The 26,051-nt window shown below is 40.5% G+C and overlaps 1 protein-coding gene across 1 annotated transcript in view; it reads right to left on the bottom strand.

Annotated features, from left to right (window-relative positions):
* CSTA (cystatin A (stefin A)) overlaps positions 1-7,720 on the bottom strand; it is a 28,739-nt gene extending 21,019 nt beyond the window's left edge. Inside the window, exon 1 of the mRNA XM_006884236.1 lies at positions 7,655-7,720. Coding sequence (XP_006884298.1) covers positions 7,655-7,720 — 66 coding nt within the window. The remainder of the gene's footprint in view (positions 1-7,654) is intronic.
* Positions 7,721-26,051: the final 18,331 nt, after the last annotated feature.

The raw sequence follows: 26,051 nt of genomic DNA on the forward strand, positions 1-26,051 counted from the left end.
TTGTTGATGAGTCTTCCTCCAATCCTAATGCTACATTCCTCCTCATAAAGCCCAGCCACTCAAATGATCTGTTCTGCATATATATTGAAAAGGTATAGAGACAGGATAAATCCCTGAGCACTCCTTTCTTGATTTTGAACCATGCAGTGTTTCTCTGCTCTGTTCTGACTACTGCTTCCTGGTCTGAGTATAGGTTTCACATGAGCACAATCAAGTGTTCTGATATTCCTATTCTCCTAAAGGTTAGCTACAATTTGTTGCTATTCACACAGCCAATCAAATGCCTTTGCATAATCAGTGAATCACAGACAGACATTCCTCTGGTACTCTGGACAATGACTAAGAATGACAGAAGAAGAATTGATGCCTTTGAGTTGTGGTGTTGGAGAAGAGTCTTGAACACAACATGGACTGCCAAGAAGACAAATAGGTCTATCTTTGAGAGGGTGAAACCAAGTTTCTCCTTGGAGGCTAGGATTTTGAAGCTCTGTCTCACATACTTTGGGCACATGGCCAGGAGGAACTGGTCCTTGGAGAAGGACATTGTGCTCGGGTGGATGGAGGGACAGTGCAGGAGAGGAAGACCCTGGGTGATATCGATTGATTCAGTAAATGGGGCAAAAGGGGGTAGGTGTGTTGGAGTCAGTGAGACTGGCTCTGGACAGCAGGCTTCAGAGCTGTTGTATATAGGATTGTTATGAGTTGCCTCAGGTGACTCATTAGCACGTAACAACAATATAATGTAAATATAAACATAATACATGTATTTCTATTTACAAGTTTCATTGTTTATATATATGTATTTAAAACAATAAAACTTTTTTTTAAAAAAAGAAGCTCTCTGATAAGGGCAAAGAAAGTTGGCAAGTGATTTAAAAAATAATAATAGGAATAATTTTTAAAACAAAGGGATAAAATTACAAGATAAATGATGAGTGGCATGTCCCTTACCTCAAATCATACTAAGTCCTTCAGTTGTACTTCTTGTTGGTGTTACGTACCATTGAGCTGGAATTGACCCATAGCTGATGCTCCATGGGTTTTTTGTTTGGTTTTTTTTTTGTAGGACAGTTTTATTTTTTTTAATAACATAAACTTTTTATTTTATACTGGTTTACTTACAAAGTGTGCATACATTGCTTTTCACTCTGGATGTTTTGCATTTCCTTAACCCGCCCCTCCCTCCACCCATCAAATTGTTTGACCCTATGATTATGCCCCCCACTCATTCTCACCCTGTGCTCCCACCCTCTCCCCACCTCGGATCCTCATACACATTTTACTAGTTATCTATCTCTACAATAATGGTCTCATACAGTATTTGTTCTTATGGGACTGAATTAGTTCACTTAGCATTATGCTCTCCAGTTCCTCCCAAGTTAGGTAGTGATTTACAAAATCATTCATCCTGTGTGCTGTGTAGTATTCCATTGTGTGAATGTACCATAATTTCCCAATCCATTCAATTGTGGTTGGACATTTGGGCTGTTTCCACGTTCTTGCAATGGTGAATAATGCTGCTGTGAACATGGATTGGTATATAAGTCTCCACTTGTGCCTCAGTTCTCATTTTCTTTGGGTATAGTCCAAACAGTGGAATAGCTGAGTCATATGGAATTTCTATGTTCAGCTTTTTGAGGAAACACCAAACTGCGTTTCAGAGTGGTTGTACCATCTTACAATCCAACCAACAGTGTGTAAGAGTTTCTTTCTCTCCACATCCTCTCCAGTATTTATTATTTGCTGTTCTGTTCAACTTTGCCATTGCGACTGGGTTGAGATGGTATCTCATTGTGGTTTTGATTTGTGTCTCTTATTGCCGGTGATTTGGAGCATTTCTTCATGTGTCTGTTGGCCCTTTGAATATCTTCCTTTGTGGAAATTTTTTCCCATGTCTTTTGCCCATTTTGTAATTGTGTGATCAGTCTTTTTCTTGCCTCCATGGGGTTTTCAGAGGCAATAGATCACTCAAGAGAAGATTGCCCATCTTTCTCTGAAGGAGCAGCAGATGGATTTGAACCATGTGCCTTTGTGTTGTCAGCGAAGCTCCTCACCACTAGGTATGTGATTACCAACATCCATTTATGCACCTGGACTTCAGTAGAAATGTTATTAATTCTATAATTATGGCAGAGTCATTTATACAAACCCCTTGTCTATAACATGAAGTTAATAATATCTGCCTCTCAGGGTTGTTTGCTGGGGACTAAATTCTATGAAGGGATATATGGCTCTGGGGATAGAATCTGTAGGTGGTTTCAATACCAACCCAACAGCTGAGCTTCTCTGGTGGTTCAAATCCACCAACGACTCTGAGAGACACAGATGGGCAATCTCCCATGAGGTCTGCAGCCTCTGGACACCCCCTGGAGTATCAACCATGAGGCGGTTTGGACAGTACAGCAGTGAGGTCAGTTGCTGATTGAAAGTGTGTAATTGGTGTGAAAGTTCTTCCTAAACAATAAAAACTCTACTCATTTACTCCTCTTCCTTCCAGCCCTTGATTGAGGGTAGTTCCCTACACGGCTCTCCTGTGTGAGAAAGAGGGCACGCCATACTTGAGAGCCTGAGCTGTGATACAGTAATTATTTATCCACACTGATTATTAAATTAAGGAGACTTTACAAGGCACTCTCTAATGACCCTCCTGGTTCAAAGCCTATAATTATTTAAAAATACTTAATCATAAATTATTTTATGTTCTAAGCACCTTGACTACTTCCATTAGACTGTAAACACCTTGATGTCAGGTATCATACCTTACAGTGCTCATGTATCTTCTAGAACATTTAGCATAAGCCTGGCCACTGAAAAGATATTGGAGAACTGCCCCTGCCATGATTCACACACAGTCAGTCAGAATTTAATATTAAGTTTTCTTATGGATGAGGCTGTTTGGACAGCGGGAGTAGATTTCTCTTACACTCTCCTGCCAGCGTTTTCTTCTCACCCCACATGAGGTGGAGATTGAGCCAAACAGAGGAAGAGCCTCAATGAGATGGATTGATGCAGTGAACGCAACAGTGGGTTCAGATACAGCCGTGGCTGCAAGGGTGGTTCAGTAGCTCGGCTCCAGGCAGTGTTTAATCTTATTGTCCATGGGTCACTATGAGGCAGAAGTGACTTGCTATCACCAAACAGTAACAACCGCGGTGGAAACCCTGTGGGACAACCTGCTTTGTTCTTCAAGTTTGAATGGACTCGATAACAACAATCTTTTTTTCAAAAATTGTTCCCTGTATCCCTGTAACTCTGATCCCTGAAGAATCTCAGAAGTCATCCAGGGTCGGGGACATCTCTAGGGAAAAGCTTGAAGTAAACATTCTAGTGTCTCCTCCGTACATATGTCTATTCCATTTCAAGTCATTTGTGTGCCCATTACCTCATCCAACTCATACATGTCGACTGGCAGGGCAAGGATTTTACCAGGGAAACCTGAGAATTTTAGCTCCAGCACTCTCCTTTTAGAAAGGGCCCTCTCTCACAGCCTCTAAAGATTCTGTGGATATCTGGTCCTGTTCTGACAGGAACATCAGCATCACCTCGGAGCTCTTCAAAAAGGCAGAATCTCAGGCCTCATCCCAGACCTACCGAGTCAGGACCTCCATTCACTTAAACAAGACTACAAAGAGACTTGTGTGTGTGTGTTCAAGGTTGAGAACACTGATCTGTTCAGAGGAATTCATGTAACAGTATTCACGACTTAACATCTTAATTCTTTTTGACACAGTTGCTGACTTGCTCTCTTGGCGATCCTAGGCACACCTCTAATAGAACTGTGCCCCACAGGCGTCTCAGTTGTGAATGCTCTCAGAAGTAGGTTGCCAGGTCTTTGTTCTGAGTCACCTGTGAGTAGATGCCAACCTCTTAGATGAGCAGCTGAGCACTTGAAATATTTGCATAACCTCAGGATTATTTGTCTCACATACTTTGGCATGTGGTCAGGACAGACCAGTTCTTGGCAAAAGTCACCATGCAGGGAAATGTAGAAGGTCACAGAAAGAGAGGATCAACAAGACGGCTTGACACAGTGACTGGGACAATGAACATAAGCACGTCAGAGGTGGTGCGGATGGTGCAGAATGGCAGAGTTCACACTTATTCTTAGGGATGCTGTGGACTCTGCCAAGAGAACAAACAGGTCTGTCCTAGAAAGGGTGAAACCAAATTTCTCCTGGAGGAAGGATTTTGAAGCTCTGTCTCACATGCTTTGGGCACGAGGTCAGGAGGGACCAGGTCCTTGGAGAGGGACATCATGCTTGGAAGGGTGGAGGGACAGCGCAGGAGAGGAAGACCCCAGATGAGGTGGATTGACACAGTGACTTGGGCAATGAGGGTAGGTATGTCAGACATAATGAGACTGGCTCAGGGTAGGGCAGGGTTCAGAGCTATTGTGCATAGGGCCATTATGAGTCATAGGTGACTTGACAGTACATAACAACAACATGAGCTGTGGTCAACCCAATAACACCTAACAACAACAGCAAGGATTCCTGATATGAATTACTGACTTAAGGAACTGTATTCTCAAACTTGATTGAATATGCCCAGTGGCAGAGTGGTCAAGTGGTCAGTTACCAACCAAAAGCCAAAAGTTTAAATATACAAGCTGCTCCTTAGAAGAAAGATGTGGCTTTATCCTTTTGTGAAGATCACATTTTTGGAAATCCTATGGAAGAGCGGCGTAACTGAGAGTGGGCATTGGATTAGTATTAACTTCTCTAAGAAAAACAGGCATTAGGTTTTGTTTTTATCTAATTTTTTCAAACAGAACTCTGAAAGGGAAATATTTAGCCTCCAAAATAAGTGTATCTGGCTTCTCAAAGAGCTTCTTCCCAGGGTCTGCCACCACAAAGGAGCACATCTCTTTCCCTCACTGAAAAGGCTTGTCTGAGAGTCTAAAATCAGAGGGATATTGTGTGTTTATAGAGATGGCCAAGGGGTAAGATGTTGAGCTGCTGTCTCAAAGGCACACTGTTCAAATCCACTAGGTGCTCCGTGGGGGAAGGATGGACAATCGCCTCTTGTGTGATTTACTGCCTATGAAAACCTGCTGGAGGCTCAGCTATGGGTTGGCTCAGACCTGACGGCATACAACCCAAGGTTGGCAGTCTACAAGCAGGGCTTAATTCCATTATAAGTCTTGACAGGAATCTGGAAGCCATATTGGATTTTTAAAAGCTGTCTTTCCAAAGGGTAGTCCCTTTTGCTTTGGTGCTAATTTATGCCACATAATTCAAGGACACCATTCCTTTTCTTCGAGGTCTGGCCTCTGCAGGATACTTAATCTATTCCCAGAGGGTCTTTATCATGATAGAGAAATAGATACAAGGTGGGTCTTCAGATACAACATTATCTATATCTTTACAATGAACTTCCAGAAATGGGTATGATTGAGGAAGAAGGTTGTCGTCATTATTGATAGGTGCCATTGAGTGTACTTTAATTCATAATGATGTTAGGAAACTTGCCATATCCTGTGTCATCCTCATGATCTTCTCCAGGAGATGATTATTACTGTCACTGTGTCAATTCATCTTTTAATCAGAGAGCTGGACAATGACCAGAGATGGCAGAAGAATTTAAGCCTTTGAGTTGTGGTGCTGGAGAAGAGTATTGAACATATCATGGCCTTGGAGAGGGTGAAGCCAAGATGTTCCTTGGAAGCAAAGATTTTGAGTCTCTGTCTCACATACTTTGGGCATGTTTCCAGGAGAGACTGGTCATTGGAGAAGAACATCATGCTCGGGGGGGGGGGTGTGTGGAGGGACAGCCCAGGAGAGGAAGACCCCAGATGAGGTGGATTGACACAGTAAATAAGGGCAGAGACAATTGTCAAAGACAATCCAATTGGCTCAGAATCAAGCAGGGTTCAGAGCTACTGTGTATAGGGGGTGTAGTTATGAGTTGTAGTCAACTCAATGGCACATAACAACTACAAAAACCACCTTTCCCAGTATGATGTCTTTTTCCAAGGATTGGAAATGTGAGAACATGCCCGAAGTATGTGAGAAGTTTCCGTATTCTTGTCTCTACGAAGTTCCCCGCTTACACTTCCTCCAAAACTGGTTTGTTTTGTGGTAGTCCACACGATAGTTTATACTCTTCTCCAGCATCACAATTCAAAGGCATCAATTCTTCTCTAATCTCCTTTATTCCTGCCCAACTCTCAGAAGCACCGGAAGCAATTGAAGATGCCATGTACACATTAGTTTTTAAATGGACATGCTTGTTTTTAGCACCTTGCAGAGATTCTTGACAGCAGACTTACTTATGAAGAACAAATTTTAAGAAAAAATTGGTCCTTTCTGATGTCCTGGGACCATCTTGTAATAGAATGAATGACATGTTGACCAATCATGTAATCTCATTAATGTGTTATAGAATTATCACTGCCAGATTCTGGCTTTCTGATAGCTTACTTTTAACTGCTCTGGTCATCTTTCCACCAGTTAAGAATTTTGTGATCTTTAGTTTCTGATTCATCAATGTAAGATATGTACTCTGTGCTGTGGTCCAGAAGAGTGGCCATTTTCACTCTGTGATAATGGATGTTTCTCTGACTTGACCATCTCTCTTCAATAAACTTCATTTGCTTTTATTTAACCAGATTCTGTGATGCTACTTCACAACTACCTGATCCTGTTGCCAAACCATGTCAAAGGATGACGTTCTAGAGGTAAAAAGTCAAAAAGAATGGTACAAAAAAATAAGGCAATAATTTACAGAAAAAGTAATCTATATACATTTTCCTTTCAGATTGTATAATATAATGAGACATTATAGTGTTATAACTGATATTAATAAAATACCACCTACAGAATGTATTAGCTTATTAAAAGCATTTTCCCTTTATTTGGCTGTCTACGATGTGTGCAGCCAATATGCACAATTCCACTTTTCTACAAGTTTTGACATATTCTAATTAAGATAAAGTGAGCTCTGGTGGCCTAGTGGTAAGGCGCTGTACTGCCAACCCAAAGACAAGCAGTTCAAATCCACTAGCTGCTGCTTGGAGAAATACAGGCAATCTCTTCCCATGTGAAATACAGCCTCTAAAAACCCACTGGAGGGTGTGCTATGAGTTGATTCCAACTGCACAACACATAATAGCAACAATGAGAAGAAATACAATTTCTATTTAGATGAATTGATAGAAAGTTTGTCAGTGATTCTGACAAACTTTACAGTATTGTTTCTGAAATAAATTATTGGAAAAACTGATGGTATTTGAAGCCTAATTCACCAAATTGTTAACAAACTTTGACTTTAATGTCGTGTTGGCATTTGGCAAGATTAGAACAATTTCATCAGAAACAGCATTAGTAATCCTGGAATCATACTTCATAAAAGCTGGAAGAGCTTTACAGATCACCCAAAACAAATTCCTCCTCATATGTAGGGGAAATGAAGCTCTGAGAAGGAATCTACTTACAGACATGCTAACACTGCTGGGATTATTGAAGACGTCATGTAAGAAGGTCGGAATACATTTTTAGACATAAGGAAGCTTGGGCAAAACCATACGCTCCCCAAAGTTCGAGTTTACGTTCACTCACATTTGTACCACAAGTTCAACTCAAAACCCAACATTTGGGATCAAACTTTCAGATTTTTTTTTAAAACAAACTTTTCATAGGATGCATCAACTTACCTGCTCCACCATCTCCTGGATTTCTCTAGTCGCGGGCTTAGCTTCTGTTAAGCCTCCAGGCATCATTTTGGCTAATTGCTTCTTGGCACAGCAGGCTGCAGAAACGAAAAGCTCAGGTGGATGAGGAGAGTCCGGTTTTTAAAGTGTCCACAGGCTCCGCCTATGGGATAGTTTATTCTCTGTGAATAGCGAACGAACTCAGAGAAACAAAGTGTGCCTGGTGACAAATCTCCTTCCTTTCAACAGAATGCACCAATAGGAATTTGGGAGAAGAAGGGCTGGAGGTTGACCAGGTGGGTGTGTACGAGAGGAGTCATTCAGAGCAAGAACAAGGTTCCCTGCCTTCTCCTTGACAATGGTTCTGTCCTGTGAGGCTGAGTAAGAAATCAGCAGTGTCTTTTATAGCCTCAATGACAACACTTTATTTTTCAAACAAATAATTATTAATAATTTCAAAAGTGATTAAGATTCATGAGACTTTCTAAAATAAACAAAAATAAAAGGATTTATTATTTTACCTTTACTTATTTTTGGTTTTTCATACATTCATAGACATTTTGTTTTAAAACATTAAATGCCATTGATTAATATAATTACATGTAACAGCATTAACATTAATCAAATTTAACTACTTAAGCTAGGAGCCTACTGGTGAGAGCGCTGATGGTTTAGTGGAAAGGAGCTGTGCTGCCAACCCAAAGGCATGTGGTTCGGATCCACCAGCTGCTCTGCAAGAGAAAGATGGGCAGTCTTCTCCTGTGTGATTTACTGCCTCTGAAAACTAGCTATGAGTTAGTTCTAACTCAACACTACTTAAAACAACAACAAATTGTGTATTGCCTTTCCCTTTGAGTAAAGTAACTTACATATTTATTAATTTTTACCCCTTCTCTTCCCCTTTTCATTCCTGTTATTGATTCATGATGGATTATATTTGTGCATAAACCTTTCAAAAAATTTTTTATAATAGCTTTATACTGTAATTGTCTTTTTTGGTGACTGACTTAGGTTGCATCTTTCACAAATTCTTGTTCTTTTTTCAGTTATATAGGATACTATAAAACATTGTCTCTAAATAAGTACAGTGAATCTGAATGGTTTAAATGGACTGGTGAAGAGAAAAAGAAGAGCAGATTGGATAAAAACCCCAAAACCCATCAATATGCTGTCTACAAAAGGCACACTTGAAAAGTAAAGATAAAGAAGACTAAAAACAAAAGGGTGGAAAGAAAATATCCCAAACAAATGGCAGACAGAAAAAAGCAGAGTAGCAAAATTAATCTCCAATAAAATAGACTTCACGATGAAAACCATCACAAAGGAAAAGGAAGGACACAATATAATCCATTTGTGGAGTAGTTTAAAATTATGCATAATATCCCAAATTTGTATGAATACACTATAGTTTCTTAAGCCATTTATCCATGAATGGAGAGTTGGGTTTTTCCAACTCTTTGTTGTAAATAATGGGTGGGTGTATAAGCCAGTTTGTGTCACAGCTCTTATTTAAGACATATACCTTGTCATGAGATTGCTGGATCAAATCATATTTCTATTCCCAACTTTCTAAGAAAGCACCAAACTGCTCTCCATAGTAATTGCACTATTTTTTAACCCCACAAGCAATAATGAGAATTCCAATGCTTCCACAGTCTTGGAGGCATTTATTGTTTGCTGTCTTTTAAACTTTGCTATTGTTGATGGGATGAGATGATATATCATTGCTGTTTCTATCTCTGTAGTTGCTAATGATCTTGAGCATTTCTTCATGTGTTAGTGGCCATCTGAATGTCCTCTTTGATGAATATTCATGTCATCTGCCCATTTTAGAACTGGTTTGATCACCTCCTTATTTTCTGTTGCCTTACTGTGTGATACAGAGCCTTAGAAACCCTATGGTGGGCCAGTTAAGAGTTGGCTACAACTCCAGAGCTATGTGTTGAATTATGATTTATTCATTCTTCATATTTTAACTCCTTAAATGGAAAAGTATGTCATGGAGAATAATAGAAATTATGTCATAATGTAAGAAATTCCCTGTAATTAGGAATACTTACCATTTATTGGTATCTTTTCTATCTTAGCTGCTCTGAAAGGCCATTTCCACACTTCATCTCTTTTAATCCTCAAAACAAATAAGCAGGAAAATATATTTGTAACCATTAAGGAAGCTGCAGTTGATAGAGGTAAAATAATGTGTTCTTGGCCACACAATTATTACATCATACGAATCTATGTGATCTTCTAATATTAATCTTCTACAGAACTATGCTTCAGCACTATGTTTTAAAAAGTCATCTAACATCTTTTTGTATTAATCAACATCAATACATTAAGGACTCATAGGTATGCCCAGTAGGGAACTCTGGTGGCATAATTCAGAGTAAGTTGTGCTACTAATCCAAAGGGTATTTGTCTCCAGCAGTTCAATTCCACCAGTGGCTCTGAGAAAGAGGGATGAACAGTTGCATGCCATCTGGCTTCATAGAAGCCTCAGAAATTAATGTAGGGTTTCTATGAGTTGGAATCCACATGACATCAGTCAGTTTCATGTGGCCAGTACTGTGATTATCGTTGTTATTAGAAATTGTCAAGCTGACTCATAGCAACCTTATGAACAACAGACTGGAACTTGCCCATGTTCAAGCCATTGTTACAGTCATCGCCTCAATCCCTCTTGTGGAGGATCTTCTGTGCCAGATATGACAAAAACCAAACAATGAAGACGTGTACTTTCTCACTGAACTGATGAACTATACAACATCCCCTTCCATTCTTTCTTATGGTTGGAAATTGCCTCCCTCTACTAAACCACTAAACTCATTACTATCCAGTTGATTCCAACTCATAGATCCTCCATTGAGTTTCCAAATCTTTATAGGAAGATACTGTGTATCTTTCTTTGGCATACTAGGTAGAATTAAACTGCTGAACTTTCTGTCAGCAGTTGTTTTTATGTTTTACATCAGCTCATAGCTGGCCTTCCACTGGGTGTTCAGAGGCTGTAAATCGCATGAGAGATTGATTGCCCATCTTTTTCCTGCAGAACAGCTGGTATATTCGAATGTTATACTTCTGTGTTGGCAGCATAACCCTTTACCCACTAGGCCTCCAGAGTTTCCCTCTGTTAGCAGGACGACATTAAACATACTCTCTCACAGCACTCCTTGCCTCCTTCAACAGAGGCTGAAATACTCACTTCCCAGCATTCTTTGTAATATGAAAAGAACACATAACAAGTTCCAGTCAACGAGATACAAGAGAAAAGTCTATTGAGGGGATTCTAAGAAAGACTTTCTTTCCTTTGTGAGACATGTATAAGAAGAACAAAGTTCTCTGTTTGATTGCCCTCTTTTGATGGAGTTATTAGAGCTGCTGTAGTATACTGAGACTAAGAGGAAGATTTTCTATTACCCTTTGATGGCAGATCAGAAACATGGAAAGAAAAGATTTAGGATATTTTTTAGTCCCATCTACTTATTTCGGTCAGCTTGTTAAGTGAGATAACAAATGCTCTTAATTGCTTAAGCCACTGTTCAGTACTCTGTGAACTTGTACTCAAAGTCTTCTGAAACGAAAAAATATTTTTTAATAGATAATAATATGCTCATGTGGGTAAAATAAAATCTGGAGACTAAAAAGATAGGGGGAATTAAAGATACAGCACAGCACCTGACCTTAAGGAGTTTTAAAGCTAAAGGAGAACGTGTGTGTGTGTGTGTGTGTGTGTGTGTCCTGGTCTTGCTTTCCCATTGCATCGTCTAAGCTTTTTTCATTAAAGTTTTAACTACCACTGTGTCATCACAGCACTTTAAAAGTGGTTGTAAACACCCTATTTGAACCATGTGATTAAAAAGAATGTACCACAATTTCTCAATCAATTTTGTGGTTGGACATTAGGGCTGTTTCCATGTTGGTGGGTGGTGGGAGGGAGTGAAGGAAATGGGAAAGATCCAGCTGGGAACCTTTGAAAAGATTGGGTAATGATGGGCAAAGTCCAATGGAGATTGATTTTATAAAACGTAATGCGTGGGAGTGAGTGTATGAAACACAATATGAATCAGGAATAGTGTAAAACATAATGCATATGAACTTTGTGAGCAAACGAATATATATATATTGATATATATATTTTTTTTTTAAAAAAAAAGGAAAATGAAAAGCAAAAAAAGAAGAAGACCTAGTCAGGACTCCTGACTAGCCTCATAAAGGGGGCAAACAGGAGGTGAAGTTGATTGAAGGTCATTGGAAAGCCAGGAGGAAGATTTGATATTTTTGTTGTTAAGAGGGTGGTGGAGGGCCTTGGAAATGGACTGGAAGCAATCTGTAGACTGGGTTGGAGGAAAAGATCTTGGGAACAGAGTGATCAACTAGGCTGGCACCACCATGGAACAATTAAAGGTTAATGAGAGCATGATCCAATGTTGTGGGAGACTGACTGAGAGGAATGGGAGAGGCATGCACAGTCTATAAAGATGGTATTAGAGGGTGGAGCAAGAAGAGGGAGTCAGATGACTGACGGATTTTGTTTGGATGACCAACAAGATGATTGTACTAAGAAGAAAATCTAAGGATAAAGGAGGAAGAGCAGGTTTGACCAGGAGATCAATATTTATGTGGATCTCTTCCAGTCAGTTAGTTGGACAGGTAGTTGCCCTCCAGATTTCTTGGCACAACATCAGTTAGGTATTGTTAAAAATACTTAACTATCCAAGAGCTCTCTGGTGGCCTAGTGGCAAGAAGCTGGGTTGCAATCCAGAGGTGTGTGATTTGAATCCACCAGATGCTCTGCTGGAGAATGAGAGGCAATCTCTTCTGTGCCAGTTGGATCTGACTTGACGATACACAACATACACAATACAAAAATAAACCTAACTATGCAACTCATTGCTGCCAAGCTGGTTTAGACCCATACCCACCCTCCACTGGGTTTCCCAGCCTGTAAGTGAAAACAGGAGAGTCTATTTCCAGCCTGTAAATTGTAATGGGGGAGACTATTCACCTTTTTCTCTTGAAGCTGCTGATGGATTTCCACCACCAGAGAACTGTGGCCTTTGGTTAGCTGCTTGGCACCCTAAGTACTGTTGTTGTTGTTATGTGTTATTGAGTCACTGGAAACTCATAGCAACCCTATGTGAATCAACCCTAAACCCTGCTCTATCCCTTGCCAATCTTATTGTCTCTGGCACATCTATCCCCATTAGCCTAGTGACTGAATCAATCCATCTCATCAAGGGTCTTCCTCTCCTGTGCTGTCCCTCCACCCTCCCAAGCATGATGTCATTCTCCAAGGACTGATCCCACCTTCCGATGTCAAAGTATGTCAGACGAAGCTTCAGAATCCTTGCCTCCAAGAAGCAGCCTGGCTTCACCCTTTCCAGGACAAACCTGTTTGTTCTCCTAGCGGTCCACGGTATATTCAATACTCTTCTCCAGTACCACAACTAAAAGTCATTAACTCTTCTATCATCCCTAGTCATTGTCCAGCTCTCTGATGCATAGCAAGTAATTGCAAAGACCATGGCCTGTATCAGGCACACCTTAGTCTCCATAGAGACACCACTGTTCTCCAGTACTTAAGTGAGGTCTCTGACAACAGATTTTCCCATAACAATACATCTTTTAATTTCCTGGCTGCTGGTACCAAGAGTGTTGATTGTAGAGCAAAGCAAACTGAAGCTGTCAACAATCTCAATCTCTTCACCACCTATCATGGTGCTGCCAGTCAGCCCAGTGGTGAGAATCTTTGTCCTCTTGATGTTGAGCTTCAATCCATACTGAAGGCTGCAGTCCTTGACCTTTCGCAGCAGGTGCTTCAGGTCCTCCTCAGTTTCAGCAAGCAGGGTTGTGTCCTCTGCATAACTCAGATTGTTGATAAGTCTTCCTCCGATCCTGATGCCTCCTGATGCCACACTTCTCCTCATAGAGCCCAGCCTTCCAGATAATCTGTTCCACATATAGATTGAAAAGTTACGGGGATTGGACACATCCTTGACGCACACCCTTCCCAATTTTGAACCATGCAGTGTTTCCTTGTTCTATTCTGACGACTGCCTCCTGGTCCAAGTACAGATTTCACATAAGCACAATCAAGTGTTCTGGGATTCCCATTCTTAGAGTCAGCCACAGTTTGTTGTGATCCACAGAGCCAAATGCCTTTGCATAATCAAAGAAACACAGGTAAACATTCCTCTGGTACTCCCTGCTTTCAGCCAAGATGCAGCTGACAAGCTATAATGAGTGAACTATAGAGTGCCACGGACTCTTATAAATCCAGCCTGCACTTGAGCCAGTTCTCTGTTGATGTGATTTCTGGATAATCTTCAATAGAAGATCTTCAATCTTGCTTGAATGTGATATCAATGATACTGTTTGATAATTTCCATACTCTGTCAGATCACCTTTCTTTGGAATGGAAACAAATATGGATCTCTTCCAGTTAGTTGGCCAGGTGTTTGTCCTCATTTCTTGGTACAACTTGGTGAGTACATCCAGGGCAGGGTCTGTTTGTTGAAATATGTCAACCGGTATATTATCAATTCCTGGGGCCTTGTATTTGCCAATTCTTTCAGAGCAGCTTGAACTGCTTTGTTTATCACCACAGGCTCTTGTTCACACATTGTTTCATGAAATTCTTCTATGTCCACCAATTCCTTTTGGTACAATGCCTCTGTATAATCTTTCCATCTTCTTTTTTTTAAAATTTTTTCCCCATCTTCTTTTAATGCTTCCTGGATCATTTACTATTCTGCCCCAAAGTATCCTTAAGTATTGTAACTTGAGGTTTTAATTTGTTCTTCAGTTCCTGGAGCTCAAGAAATGCTGAGCGAGTTCGGCCCTTTTGATTTTCTGACTCCAGCTCCTTGCACATAAAATTGTAATACTTTACTTTTTCTTCCCACACTGCCTTCTGGAATCTTCTGTTCAACTCCTTAATATCTTGATTTCTGCTCTTTGCTTTGGTTTCTCATTAAGGACTGCTCTTGTTATTGTTATGTGCCATTGAGTGACCCTGTGTACAACAGCCCTAAACTCTGCTCTGTCCTGTGCCAATCGCACTGTCTCCGACACTCCCATCCTAATTACTCCAGTCACTGAATCAATCCACCTCATAGAGGGTCTTCCCCTCCTACGCAGCGCTAAAGACTAGCCACCAGAAAAAAAAATTCATTTTCATATATGGTGTAGGGCAGATTTTTTTTTTTTGAGTAAGAGAAAGAAACTGAGGTTTATTAGATGTTCATAACAGACTATGAATGGTTCAGGACAGATTGACTCCATTTTTATCTCACAAAAGGGTTTATATATCTTTTGTTAGCAGGGAGTGGGGTTTAAACAGCAGATTAGTGCATTCCTTGTAATGGATATGACATCTCCTTTATCTTGTCCTTGAATCTGTTGTTTTGCCACAGCCCTTGGGAGTCTTTTTTATTGTCATATAGTGAGATTCCTTGAGGGTCATTTTCTATTCTTATATTGCCACGGTCTTTGTCAAAACCAGTTCTGATTGATCTTTTTTGTCAGCATGTCCTTTGCCATTCCCTGTCACTCCCCCTGAGAGAGATTTCACCCTAATTCATTAGAAAGGGGGGGGGGGCACTGCATTCTCTTAGCTACTTCTAGGGCAGAAGTACTTTTACTGGCTATATAACTCATACATTCTTTCTGGGGGAGTGGGAAATGAACTTAAAATACTTAAGTAATTTGATGATGAATGTTGAAAGATTAAGAATTATTCTTGAAAATGTTTTCTTATAAAATCACTAGCTATTTACTCACAAAATATCTAATTAATTTGAACTTCCTAAATTTCCTACACAGGTTTTATGAATCCAAGAAATTATTATTGTTTAATGAAAAAATTTTAAATGATAAAAATGTAAAACTGTGTTTTCAACTAAATTGAATATCAGTGACCCCTATTTTAAATGATTTGTGCTTGTAAATGTGTTTGCCATAAATTACGAGGATTTCGTTTTTCATTTCTATTGACAATGAACGTGAACAACTAAATCCTATGACTCGTAGCACAGAAACTTTTGTCCCTCCAGAAACTTTCAGAACTCATTTTTGTTTCTCTGTAGTTCATCATACAAGAAAAGGAATCACACACCTCAACAACAAAAAGATAATCCAACTGAAAATAGGCAAAGAATAGGAACAGACCGAAAGCAGGCCCTCAGGGGACTGAAAACACATAATGAAATGCTTCCAATCACTAGAGAGATACGGAGGAAAAAAACGGTGAAATACTACCTCACCCTGTCAATAACGATTAACATTCCTTCAAAATAATCAACAAAACAGAAAATTAAAAACAAAACAAAACAACAAACCATGGCAAATGTTAGAAAGGTTGTGGGAGATTAATACTCTTTCTTTAAAAAAATTATTATTTTAATGAAAGTTTACAGAAAAGTTGGATTTTCATTCATTCATTGTTGAACATTTTCCTCCCTACCCCTTTGAGCTGTGGTGCTGGAGAAGAGTACTGAGGGTACCATGGACTGCTAGGAAAACAAACAGATTCATCCTGGAAAGGGTTAAACCAGGCAGCTCCCTTGGGGCAAGGATTCTGAGGCTCCATCTAACAAACTTTGGACATGTTGTGAGGATAGACCGGTCGTTGGAGAAGGACATCATGCTTGGGAGGGTGGAGGGACGGCGCAGGAGGGGAAGACCCTCTATGAGGTGGATTGATTCAGTGACTGGGGTAATCAGGATGAGAGTGTCAGAGACAGTGCGATTGGCACAAGACAGAGCAGAGTTTAGGGCTATTGTACATAGGGTCGCTATGAGTCACAGGTGCCTCGATGGCACATAACAACAACAACAACAACCCCACCCCAGTTTACTTAAAAAAAGAATCATTCATTGTTTCATAATTTCCCCTCCACCCACCCAGTCCACTTTGCTATGCACCTCTTATGCTTGATTGTTGCCATACAGATAACGTGTAATTATATATTCCTTTTGAACAGTTCTTTCCTTCATCTGTTGTTGTTGTTGTTATGTGCTGTCAAGTCGTTTGCGACTCATAGCGACCCTAAGTACAACAGCCCTAAACCCTACTCTATCCTGTGCCAATCACACTGCCTCTGACACACCCATCCCAATTACCCCAGTCACTGACTCAATCCACCTCATAGAGGGTCTTCCCCTCCTGCGCTGTCCCTCTACTCTATCCAGCATGATGTCCCTCTCTAACGACCTGTCTCTCCTTACAACATGTCCAAAGTATGTCAGACGAAGCTCCAGAATCCTTGCCTCCAAGGAATAGCCTGGTTTAACCCTCTCCAGGATGAATCTGTTTGTTTTCTTGGCAGTCCATGGTACATTCAATACTCTTCTCCAGCACCACAGCTCAAAGGCATCAATTCTCCTTCTATCCTCCCTAGTCATTGTCCAACTCTCTGATGCATACATAACAAGTGATTGCAAAAACCATGGCCTGTATCAGGCGGACCTTAGTCTCCAGAGAGACACCATTTCTCTTCAGTACTTTAGAGAGGTCCCTAACAGCAGACTTTCCCATTGCAATACGTTTTTTTATTTGCTGGCTGCTGATGCCAAGAGTGTTGACCATGGAGCCGAGCAAACTGAAGCTGTGAACAATCTCAGTCTCTTCGTCATCCATTCTGATGCTATTGATTGGTCCAGATTGGTGAGAATCTTTGTCTTCTTGACATTGAGCCTCAATCCATACTGAAGGCTGTAGTTCTTGACCCTCTAGTAAGTGCATGAGGTCCTCCTCAGTTTCAGCGAGCAGGGAGGAAGGTTTCCTTCATCTACTGAGTGTAATATCTCAGTGACAAAAGGACAAATACTGCATAACACCACTTTTATGAAACAGATCTGACATAGGAGTTGGGGGGAAACTGAGAAAAGAGGGCTACATTGCAACAGATGAAAAGTAACTCCTAGTGGAAATTTAAAATGGTACAACTACTATGGAAAAGAATATAGTGCTTACTTAAAAAGCTTAGTAATAGAAATACTGTTAGCGAAAAAACAGCTTAGAGGTGATATATGATTGAGTATTATGGTTCGCACAGGAATCCAGAATTAAGGTTGCATAGAGAAGTGTACTCGGGGTGGGGGGTGGGGGCGAAGGGATGTGGGAATTGTATACTAATGAAGGAATATTTTTTTTTCTTTTTCTTTTCAAAGGGGGGAGCGAGCTGGTGGGGAGGGGTGGGCAGGGAGAAAAGTGCGGCAATGAATGAATGGAAATCCAAAACCTCTGTAAATATCTATTAAAATTAATAATAAAAAATGAAGAAAAAAAATACTGTTAGCGTCTAGCAGTCTAACTCCTACTTGTACATCTTAAAGAAATAAATTCCAGAACAAGAGAGGAAGAATCTGGATGAGATGGATTGACTCAGTGACTGTGGCAATGGGGACAGAGGTGTCAGAGATGGTGAGGTTGTTTCAGGATAGGGCAGGGTCCAGAGCTATTATTCACAGAGTTACTCAGTGGCATATACCAACAACATGAATAGACACAAGACATTCATGTTCATTGCTGCATTATTTGCAACAGTGAAGGATACAATTATCATTAACATATGAATGGCTAAACAAATTGTAGAACATTCCTACGATGGAATACTATGCAATGATAAAGAATAATGACAAATTCATGAAACGCTTCACAACATGGACGCATTTGGATGCCATTATGCTGAGTGAAATATGTCACTCAGTGAAATGTAAAAATTAGAAAAGGATAAATAATGTATGATATCACTATTATAGGTCTTTTTTTGTGAGCAGGAAGGATTGTTATTAGAAATGAGAGGGGAAGGAGGAAAAATTACTAACTAGGTAGAGAATGCAGACTCTCTACTGTTACATTGGTTGACTCCTAACAATGCTCCATTGGCTTCTGAGGCTGTGTATCATAATGAGAGGAGGCCGCCCATCTTTCTCTAGTGGAGACATTGGTGGATTTGATATGGTCGAGACTAGAGACGCGCAACTTTAGGTTAACAGAACAGTGAGTGAGACACTATGTCACCAAAGCGCCCTTACTAGATAGAACATACATGCTAACAATGGTGAGGAAAAGGGCGGTGCATAATATGGGGGGAGTTAACAGAGCATCACCAAGCCAAAAGAAGACATTGAGAGGAACACTGACAGTAAGAATAAAGGACTTACAATAGTAATGAGTCCTGATAGTGTAATGCATATTGAACTGAAAACGGAAAGGTTAACAGTTCAATGCCCCTAAACGCTCGATGGGAGAAAAAGGCAACGTCTTCTCATAAATTATTTACAGCCTCAAAAATGGAATGGAGGGTCAAGAGGAACTGGAACCAATTTGGTGGCAATGGGTTTGGTTTTTAGGAGTTTGTGGTAATCACTAGAACATCGATAATCCTGCAATTAGAGCTTTAACAAACATAATTTGCAAATGATACATAGATAGCTAGGAATGCCAAAGAGGTGTGGGAGCACACTCACCTGCAGATCTAGGTTTGACATGGATATTCCTACATACATCATTGTAGGTGTGGCATGTATATTAATATAGACAATGGAGCACACAAGGAACACAGTCATGGAAACATCTCAAACAAGCCAGCACTTTGTAAGACCAAGTTCCTAGGCTTGAAAGTAAAGGAACATAGTCTTGGAAAACACCTAGTTCAATTGCCCCAACATAGTTTCCAAGACAATATTTTGCATCCTTCTTTGGTGAATAGCCTAAGATCATGAAAGTATGAGTAGCTGTCCAAGAGACTAAGGTCACCTACTGGAGCAAAGAAGACTGAAGAAAACCAAAGTATCAGGGAATAATCAGTCTACAGGACGAATGGACCACGTGAGCTACAGCCTCCAGAACACCACGACTAAGTGGTGTACACTACTGACCACACTCACTGGGGTCAATACGAATGATCCTGGGCAAAGGTGGAAGAAAAATCTAAAAAAAAACCAAAACAAACAAACAAAACACAAAATCACAAAAAATGCCAGACTTGCTGGTCTGAAACGGACTGGAGGAACCGCCAAGACTATGACCCTTAGACACCCTTCTGACCTGGAACTTTAAGCCATTTCCCAGAGAGCACCTTTCAAACAAATAATAGCGAGGTTCCTAGAAGATGCAGTAACAGTGGAGAGTAATATGACCCTTAGAAAAATGAATTAGATTAGCTCAAAAGGACAGCACTGTCCCAAAAGCAAAGCAAAGAAGACAGAAAAAAGGAGAAAATCTGGATGAAAAAGAAACTGAGAACTCAATGGAAATGGGGAGAGTGCTGGTACATGACAGATAAGGTGAGTACAGTTAGTGTGTCGTGGACCAGCGGCTGCGGTGATACTGTCCCCACAGACAGAGGCTCCAGAAGGTGATGACTATCAGCTCTGCTCATTTTAATGCACTTCTGCACTTGATGCATTATTCAAAACCAAGTGATTCTCAACTGGAGAACAAAGTTTGAATATAAGCCAGTTGTACAAAACTTAGCATTTCCTCAGAAACAAGTTCTGCTGGGTGCTTCCTAAGCCAGCCTGTGAGAATCCATTTCACCCACAGTGTATCTGCCTTGTACAGAGAAGGCTCAGTCATTGAGTAAACACATTGCTAGTGATTGCTTTCCCCACTATGTTCCAGACACTGTGCCTGGCACCAAGGGCATAGAGGTGGATCTCAAAGTTCAGGGGGGAAGGCAAATACAGGGGTGGGGGGGCATTTACAATTATAATGTAACATCCAACCTGCCCTAAATCTGCCCACCTGCCTGGGGAAATGGGGAAGGCACGTGAAAGCAGGAGATACTTGAGCTGGGCTGTGAAGGAAGGTCGAAGCTGGCTTCTAGGTCTATTGAGTTAGTCTCTAAGTCTAGGTTTGCTTGTTCTTTTTTTTTTTTTTAATTAATAAAAGATTGTTGTTGTTAAGGGCCATTCAGTTGTAGGCGACTCATAGCAACCCTAAGAATGAAAGACCTGGACACTTGTATAACTTTCATCCTTTCTCCAGGTTCATAGGGTTTCCAGAGGCAAGCCATTTTGGAAGTGGATGCCATTGCTGCTTCCAAGCTTGTTTCAACCGGGGAGCTCCACCAAACATTGTCCACCATGGGTAACCATTATCTCATTTGACACATCAGTGTCACAGTGTTCAGCTTCACAGCAACTATGAGTTACCTTTGTACAGCAAGTGGACAGACCAGGGCTATACGATCTAGAAGAATGTTTGACCAAAAACAATTAAAAACAGGCCTGAGGGCCGCGGATTAAAGTCACCCACCTTTGGCTTGGTAGCATCACTTTCTGTCCACTAGGCCAACTGATCTCTCTCTATGTTGTTGTATATAAAAGATTATTTAGGTATAGTTGGCATACATGAAATTATATATGTGGAAATGCTTAGTGGAGGGAAGCTAAGCATGAGATATGAGGAGAACTGTTTAACTCCTATCTTCTTCTGTGTTACTGAATTTGGGTAACTGAAGTAAGATTTATGAGGATAGCTAAGACCGAATGAGGAAATAAAATAGCTACGGGAGCTCTGGTGGCCTAGTGATAAGAAGCTGAGCTGCAATCCCAAATGTATTACAGGTAAAGAAGGCAGTCCTGAAGGACATCCACAGCCACAAAATTTTTTTTTAAAAAAAGAAGACCTGCACATCACCCATCTTCCAGCAGCCTAAGATGCTGAGACTCTGAAGGTAGCCCAGATACCCCTGAAAGAGTTCCCCCGGGAGAAACAAGCTTGACCACTATGCCGTCCTCAAGTTTCCCCTGACCACTGAGTCAGCCATGAAGAAGGTAGAAGATAACAATACACTTGTGTTCATTGTGAATGTCAAGGCCAACAAGCACCTGATCAAACAAGCTGAGAAGAAGCTCTATGACATTGATGTGGCCAAGGTTAACACCTTGATTAGGCCTGATGACGAGAAGAAGGTTTATGTTTGACTTATTCCTGACTATGATGTTTTGGGTGTTGCCAACAAAATTAGGATCATCTAAACTAAATCGAGCTGGTGAATTCTAAATACAAATTTTTTCTCACCACCAACAAAAAACCCCAGCAAAACTTATCTCTTTGCTCTTTTGGCAATCCATGGGATATTTAGTATTCTTCTCCAACATCACAACTCAAAGATATCCAAGTTCCACAGCAAGCCAGATAGTGGTGTTGCTTAGTGATAAGACTTTAATTGTTTATCACTCACTGTAGTTGAGTCGGTTCCAACTCACAGCTGATTCTCTAGAAGGCCTTTAAGGCTGTAAATTTCTCTAGAGGAACATTATCCATATTTCTTCCTCAGAGTGGCTGGTGGATTTGAACCAACAGAGAGGCATGGGCTTCGGGTTAGCAACACACCTCTCTATGGGTTTTGCCAAATGTGCAAGTAAATATGTAAGCTGATACCACAGGAAAGAGAAACAAAATACTCAAACTAAAGCCTGGTCAGAGTCATGAAGAATTTGGGAGAGACTGGAAAGAACCATGATCATTAAAATCATCTAGAGGAACGTTTCTCATTTCTGCCTTGTTCTCTTGCCAAAACGAAGGCTGATTTTTTGAAAGTAAATCTCCGGTTCCTTATACCAAGAGATCTCTGTAGTGGTGATCATATTACTCTTCCTTGTCCACAGGATTGAGCTCTGCTGGCATAGCAATTAGTTTATGCTACTTTTAACCAAAAGGCTGATGGTTCGAACTCAACTGCTGCTATTACTTAGGGGACAGATGAAGCATGCCTTGGAGACCTTATGTTGTTTTGTTATGTGCCAATGAGCCAGAACTGACTCATAGCTGACCCTCCAGAGGGTTTTCAGAAACAGTAAATCTCCTGAGGAGCAGCTGATGGATTTGAACCATGTGCCTTTAGGGTAGCAGTGCAACTTCTTATCACTAGGCCACCAGTGCTCCTTAACAAAATCTTTCTAATGATAGGAAGCATTTTTATGACATAAGTAGTTCCTTTCCTGAGCTGTCAGCACATGCAAAAGCAGAAATTATTTTACATTTAAACTTTACATATTGTTTACTCAAAATCTACAAATATTTTAACTGCATTTAGGTCTATGGCAAGAAACATGAAGATATAACCCTTTGTTTAGTAGTATTGAAAGAGATTACCTTAGTGAAGAAATAAAAAGACTAACCTTCATTCAAATGTCCAATGATCATAACAAGTTCATACTGAAATTATTTTGATGCCAAGCAATTACAACCTTTGAGTTACCAAATCTAGCACCACAGTATGTGAAAACATAAATGATAAAAAGCAAAGTGATACAATCCTCTAAGTTTGGAAGTGGCTTAAATATCAGTTATAATTACATTCTCCATATTCTTTTCCTTAAAATAAAAACATATCAGTCTTCTTCAATGCTTTGACTAAGCAATAAAAACATTCTTATTTGTTTGGAGACTGGTGTTCTACTCACAGTCCTATAAGGTTTCTGTGAGTTAGAGTCAGTTTGATGGCAATGGGTTTGCGTTTTGTTCTTCACAGGATGAAGGAACTTGTGGTTTCAACATCCCAGTGGGTTTTGGGTTTTTGAAGACAATGCAGAGAAATATCCTGCTGTATTTAGGGTCTCCATGAATCACTACCAGCTCTATGACACATGACTGCAAAACGGCAGCGTCAGAGAAGCTTGGGTGATTTCAAGGATGGTGCAAACCTTTGTTCAGGAATCTGGTTTGTGCTTAAATTGCATTTTTTTTCTCCTTTGAAAAGAGAGAGCAGGGAGCTAAGGGCCTGTCCACCCTGGAGACTCATCAAGGGACCTGACAATACCAGAGTTGGCCCAGTTGATTTTTATGAAGGTGGCTAATAATAAATGATTAATAAGAAATAAAAAATGCCAGGGTGGAGTAATGTTATGTAATATTTCTGTACCTCTCCCTGGGAGGAAATTCCGTTCTGTTGTAAACCTACACTGGGTTCATAGTTATCTCCCAGCCTGATAATGGGGAAAAAATGAAACAAAGGCTCATGCATAAACATAGGGTTATGCTCTCAAAGGCTTCTTGGTAAATGTTCATTTATGTGTTTGGTTTTTGCCATGTGTTAACTTAGCTTCTGGATTCAGTTTAGTAGCCCTTCTAAATGTATGGCTTGGAAACCATTTACTCAAGTATCACTTGGGATGTTAATTAAATGCAGATCCCTGAGCCCCATCCTAGATTTGCTAAATGGCAATTCTTAGAGGTGGGTCCTAGAGTCTGCATTTTGAAGGATTTTCCTGGCTTATTCTTATGTCCACCAAATTATAACTTTGGTGTCCTAAATTTACAGATGCTGGTACTCATTGGCTTTGTGTCAGAATCAACTCATAGCTGACACTCCAGTGGATTTTCAGAGGCTTTCAATCACATGGGAGGAAATTGCCCATTTTTCTCCTATGGAGCAGCTAGTGGATATGAACTGCCTGCCTTTGAGTTGAGAGTGCAACTCCTTACCCAGTAAGCCAGTAGGGAAGTGAAAAGTGAAGTGACACGATATGTGGAAATGTGAAGGAAATGTGGAAAAGTATTCCATTGATAGATGAAAGCCATCTTTACAAAATTAAAACAGCACAATGGAACATCTGCAGCACACGTCAGCAAGATGTGGTTTCTATATTGAAATAGGTCAAGTCCATTTGGGCTCACTCTGTAGTGCTTCCACTTGGGAGACCAGTAACCAGGGAACAAAAGTGTTCACTGAGCTTCTGTTAAGGGTGATAGGAAATTGTGGTGCTTTACAAATAAAAAAACCGAAGGGAATTGTATACATGTAGAAAATATAGAGATAGATGTGTGTGTGTGTGTGTGTGTGTGTGTGTGTGTGTGTGTGTACAGTTGACCCTTGAACAACATGGATTTAAACCCAGTGGATCTACTTACTCAGAGATTCCTTGTTTCTTTTGCTATTGTGGTGAGCTCAAATATGAGTATCTACTAGAGATAGTGGTGATGTTAATCATTCAACGTGTGCACAGCTTGTCTCTCTCGTACAGCTGACCCTTGAATGATGCTGGCGTCAAAGTTGCCAACCTCATGTGCAGTTGAAAACCCATATAACACTTACAATAGAGACAATATATACAAACCTACTCTTGTTGGTATTCAACCACCACACCACAACCCTCTATCAGGTCTCTAAGGCTGTGATTCTCTATGGAAGAGTCTGCCCATCTTTCTCTCAAGGAGCAGCTGGTGGATTCAAACTGTTGACCTTTGATTTAACAGCCTGACATATTACACACTACACCAGCACAGCTCCTTCACAAAATACATATGCTATTCTTACCTTGTTAGGTGCTGTCAAGTCAAACAGGACTCAAAGAGACCCTATGATCAACAGATCTGAACCCTGTCCTATCCTGTGCCATCATCACAATCTCTGATATCTTTGAGCTCATTGCTGCAGTCACTGCATCAATCCGTCTTGTTGAGGGTCTTCTTCTGTTCCCAATTATTAAGAAGTGTCCAGGCCAATGCTCTTTGTTTTTTTAAATTTTATTTTACATTGGTTTGGTTACAAAGTTTGTATACATTGTGCTTCACACTATTCTTCACTCGCATTGTGTCTCACACACTCATTCCCACGCATTATGTTTTATAAAATTAATCACTGTTGAACTATTTCAGGTCTTGGCCAGATCCTTCCCATTTCCTTCCCCTGATCCCACTACCCACTAAATTGTGCCACTCTGTGATTTTTGCCCCTACCCATCCTCACCCCTCTGCTCCCACCCCTTCCCCACTGGGGTCCACATACATGTTTTAATAGTTATCCTCTTTTTACAATTTGTGTCTGAGGATTTTGTGCCTTGATCGGTTGAGCTCTTTAGTCAGTAGGGGGCAGGTTGTGGTCGCAGGGAACCTCTTTCCCAATCAATAGTTGAATTGATTATCTTTTTTCTTTTCTTCACAGGTTTCTGTGGAGTTCCTTTGCCTTCAGCTGTATTCCTTTCTTAACTCTCCTAACATCACCTTTTCTATCGCACTAACTCAGTCACTGTGGGGGAGAAGAGAAGGCAGGGCCAAATTTTAAAATAAAATATCTCTTCTTTTACACCCATTAATTATTTCTAAATATGAGAGAGAGGAGAGAGAGACAGAGAGAGAAAAAGAAGAAGAAGAAGAAGAAGAAGAAGAGGAGGAGGAGGAGGAGGAGGAGGAGGAGGAGAGAGATAGGTTTTGGTTTTCAAGAGAACCTAGAAGGGTGGAACCCATCCAGGAAATATCAACAATAATCCAAAAATAGGTTGGTGAAAGCTTTGATGACCTGGTTCCTGAGAGAACAGCAAGGAAGGCTGAATTTGAAGGAACTTGTGAAATAATATTGCCAGAGAAATTCCTGGAATTCTGTACAACAAGCTTTTTCAAGGGGAGATTACCAACGTCTCAGAAGCATTATGCCAAGGCTGT

The sequence above is a fragment of the Elephantulus edwardii genome, unplaced genomic scaffold (genome assembly GCF_000299155.1).
Source record: "Elephantulus edwardii isolate Elephantulus edwardi_28Jun2011 unplaced genomic scaffold, EleEdw1.0 scaffold00032, whole genome shotgun sequence".
NCBI lineage: Eukaryota > Metazoa > Chordata > Mammalia > Macroscelidea > Macroscelididae > Elephantulus > Elephantulus edwardii.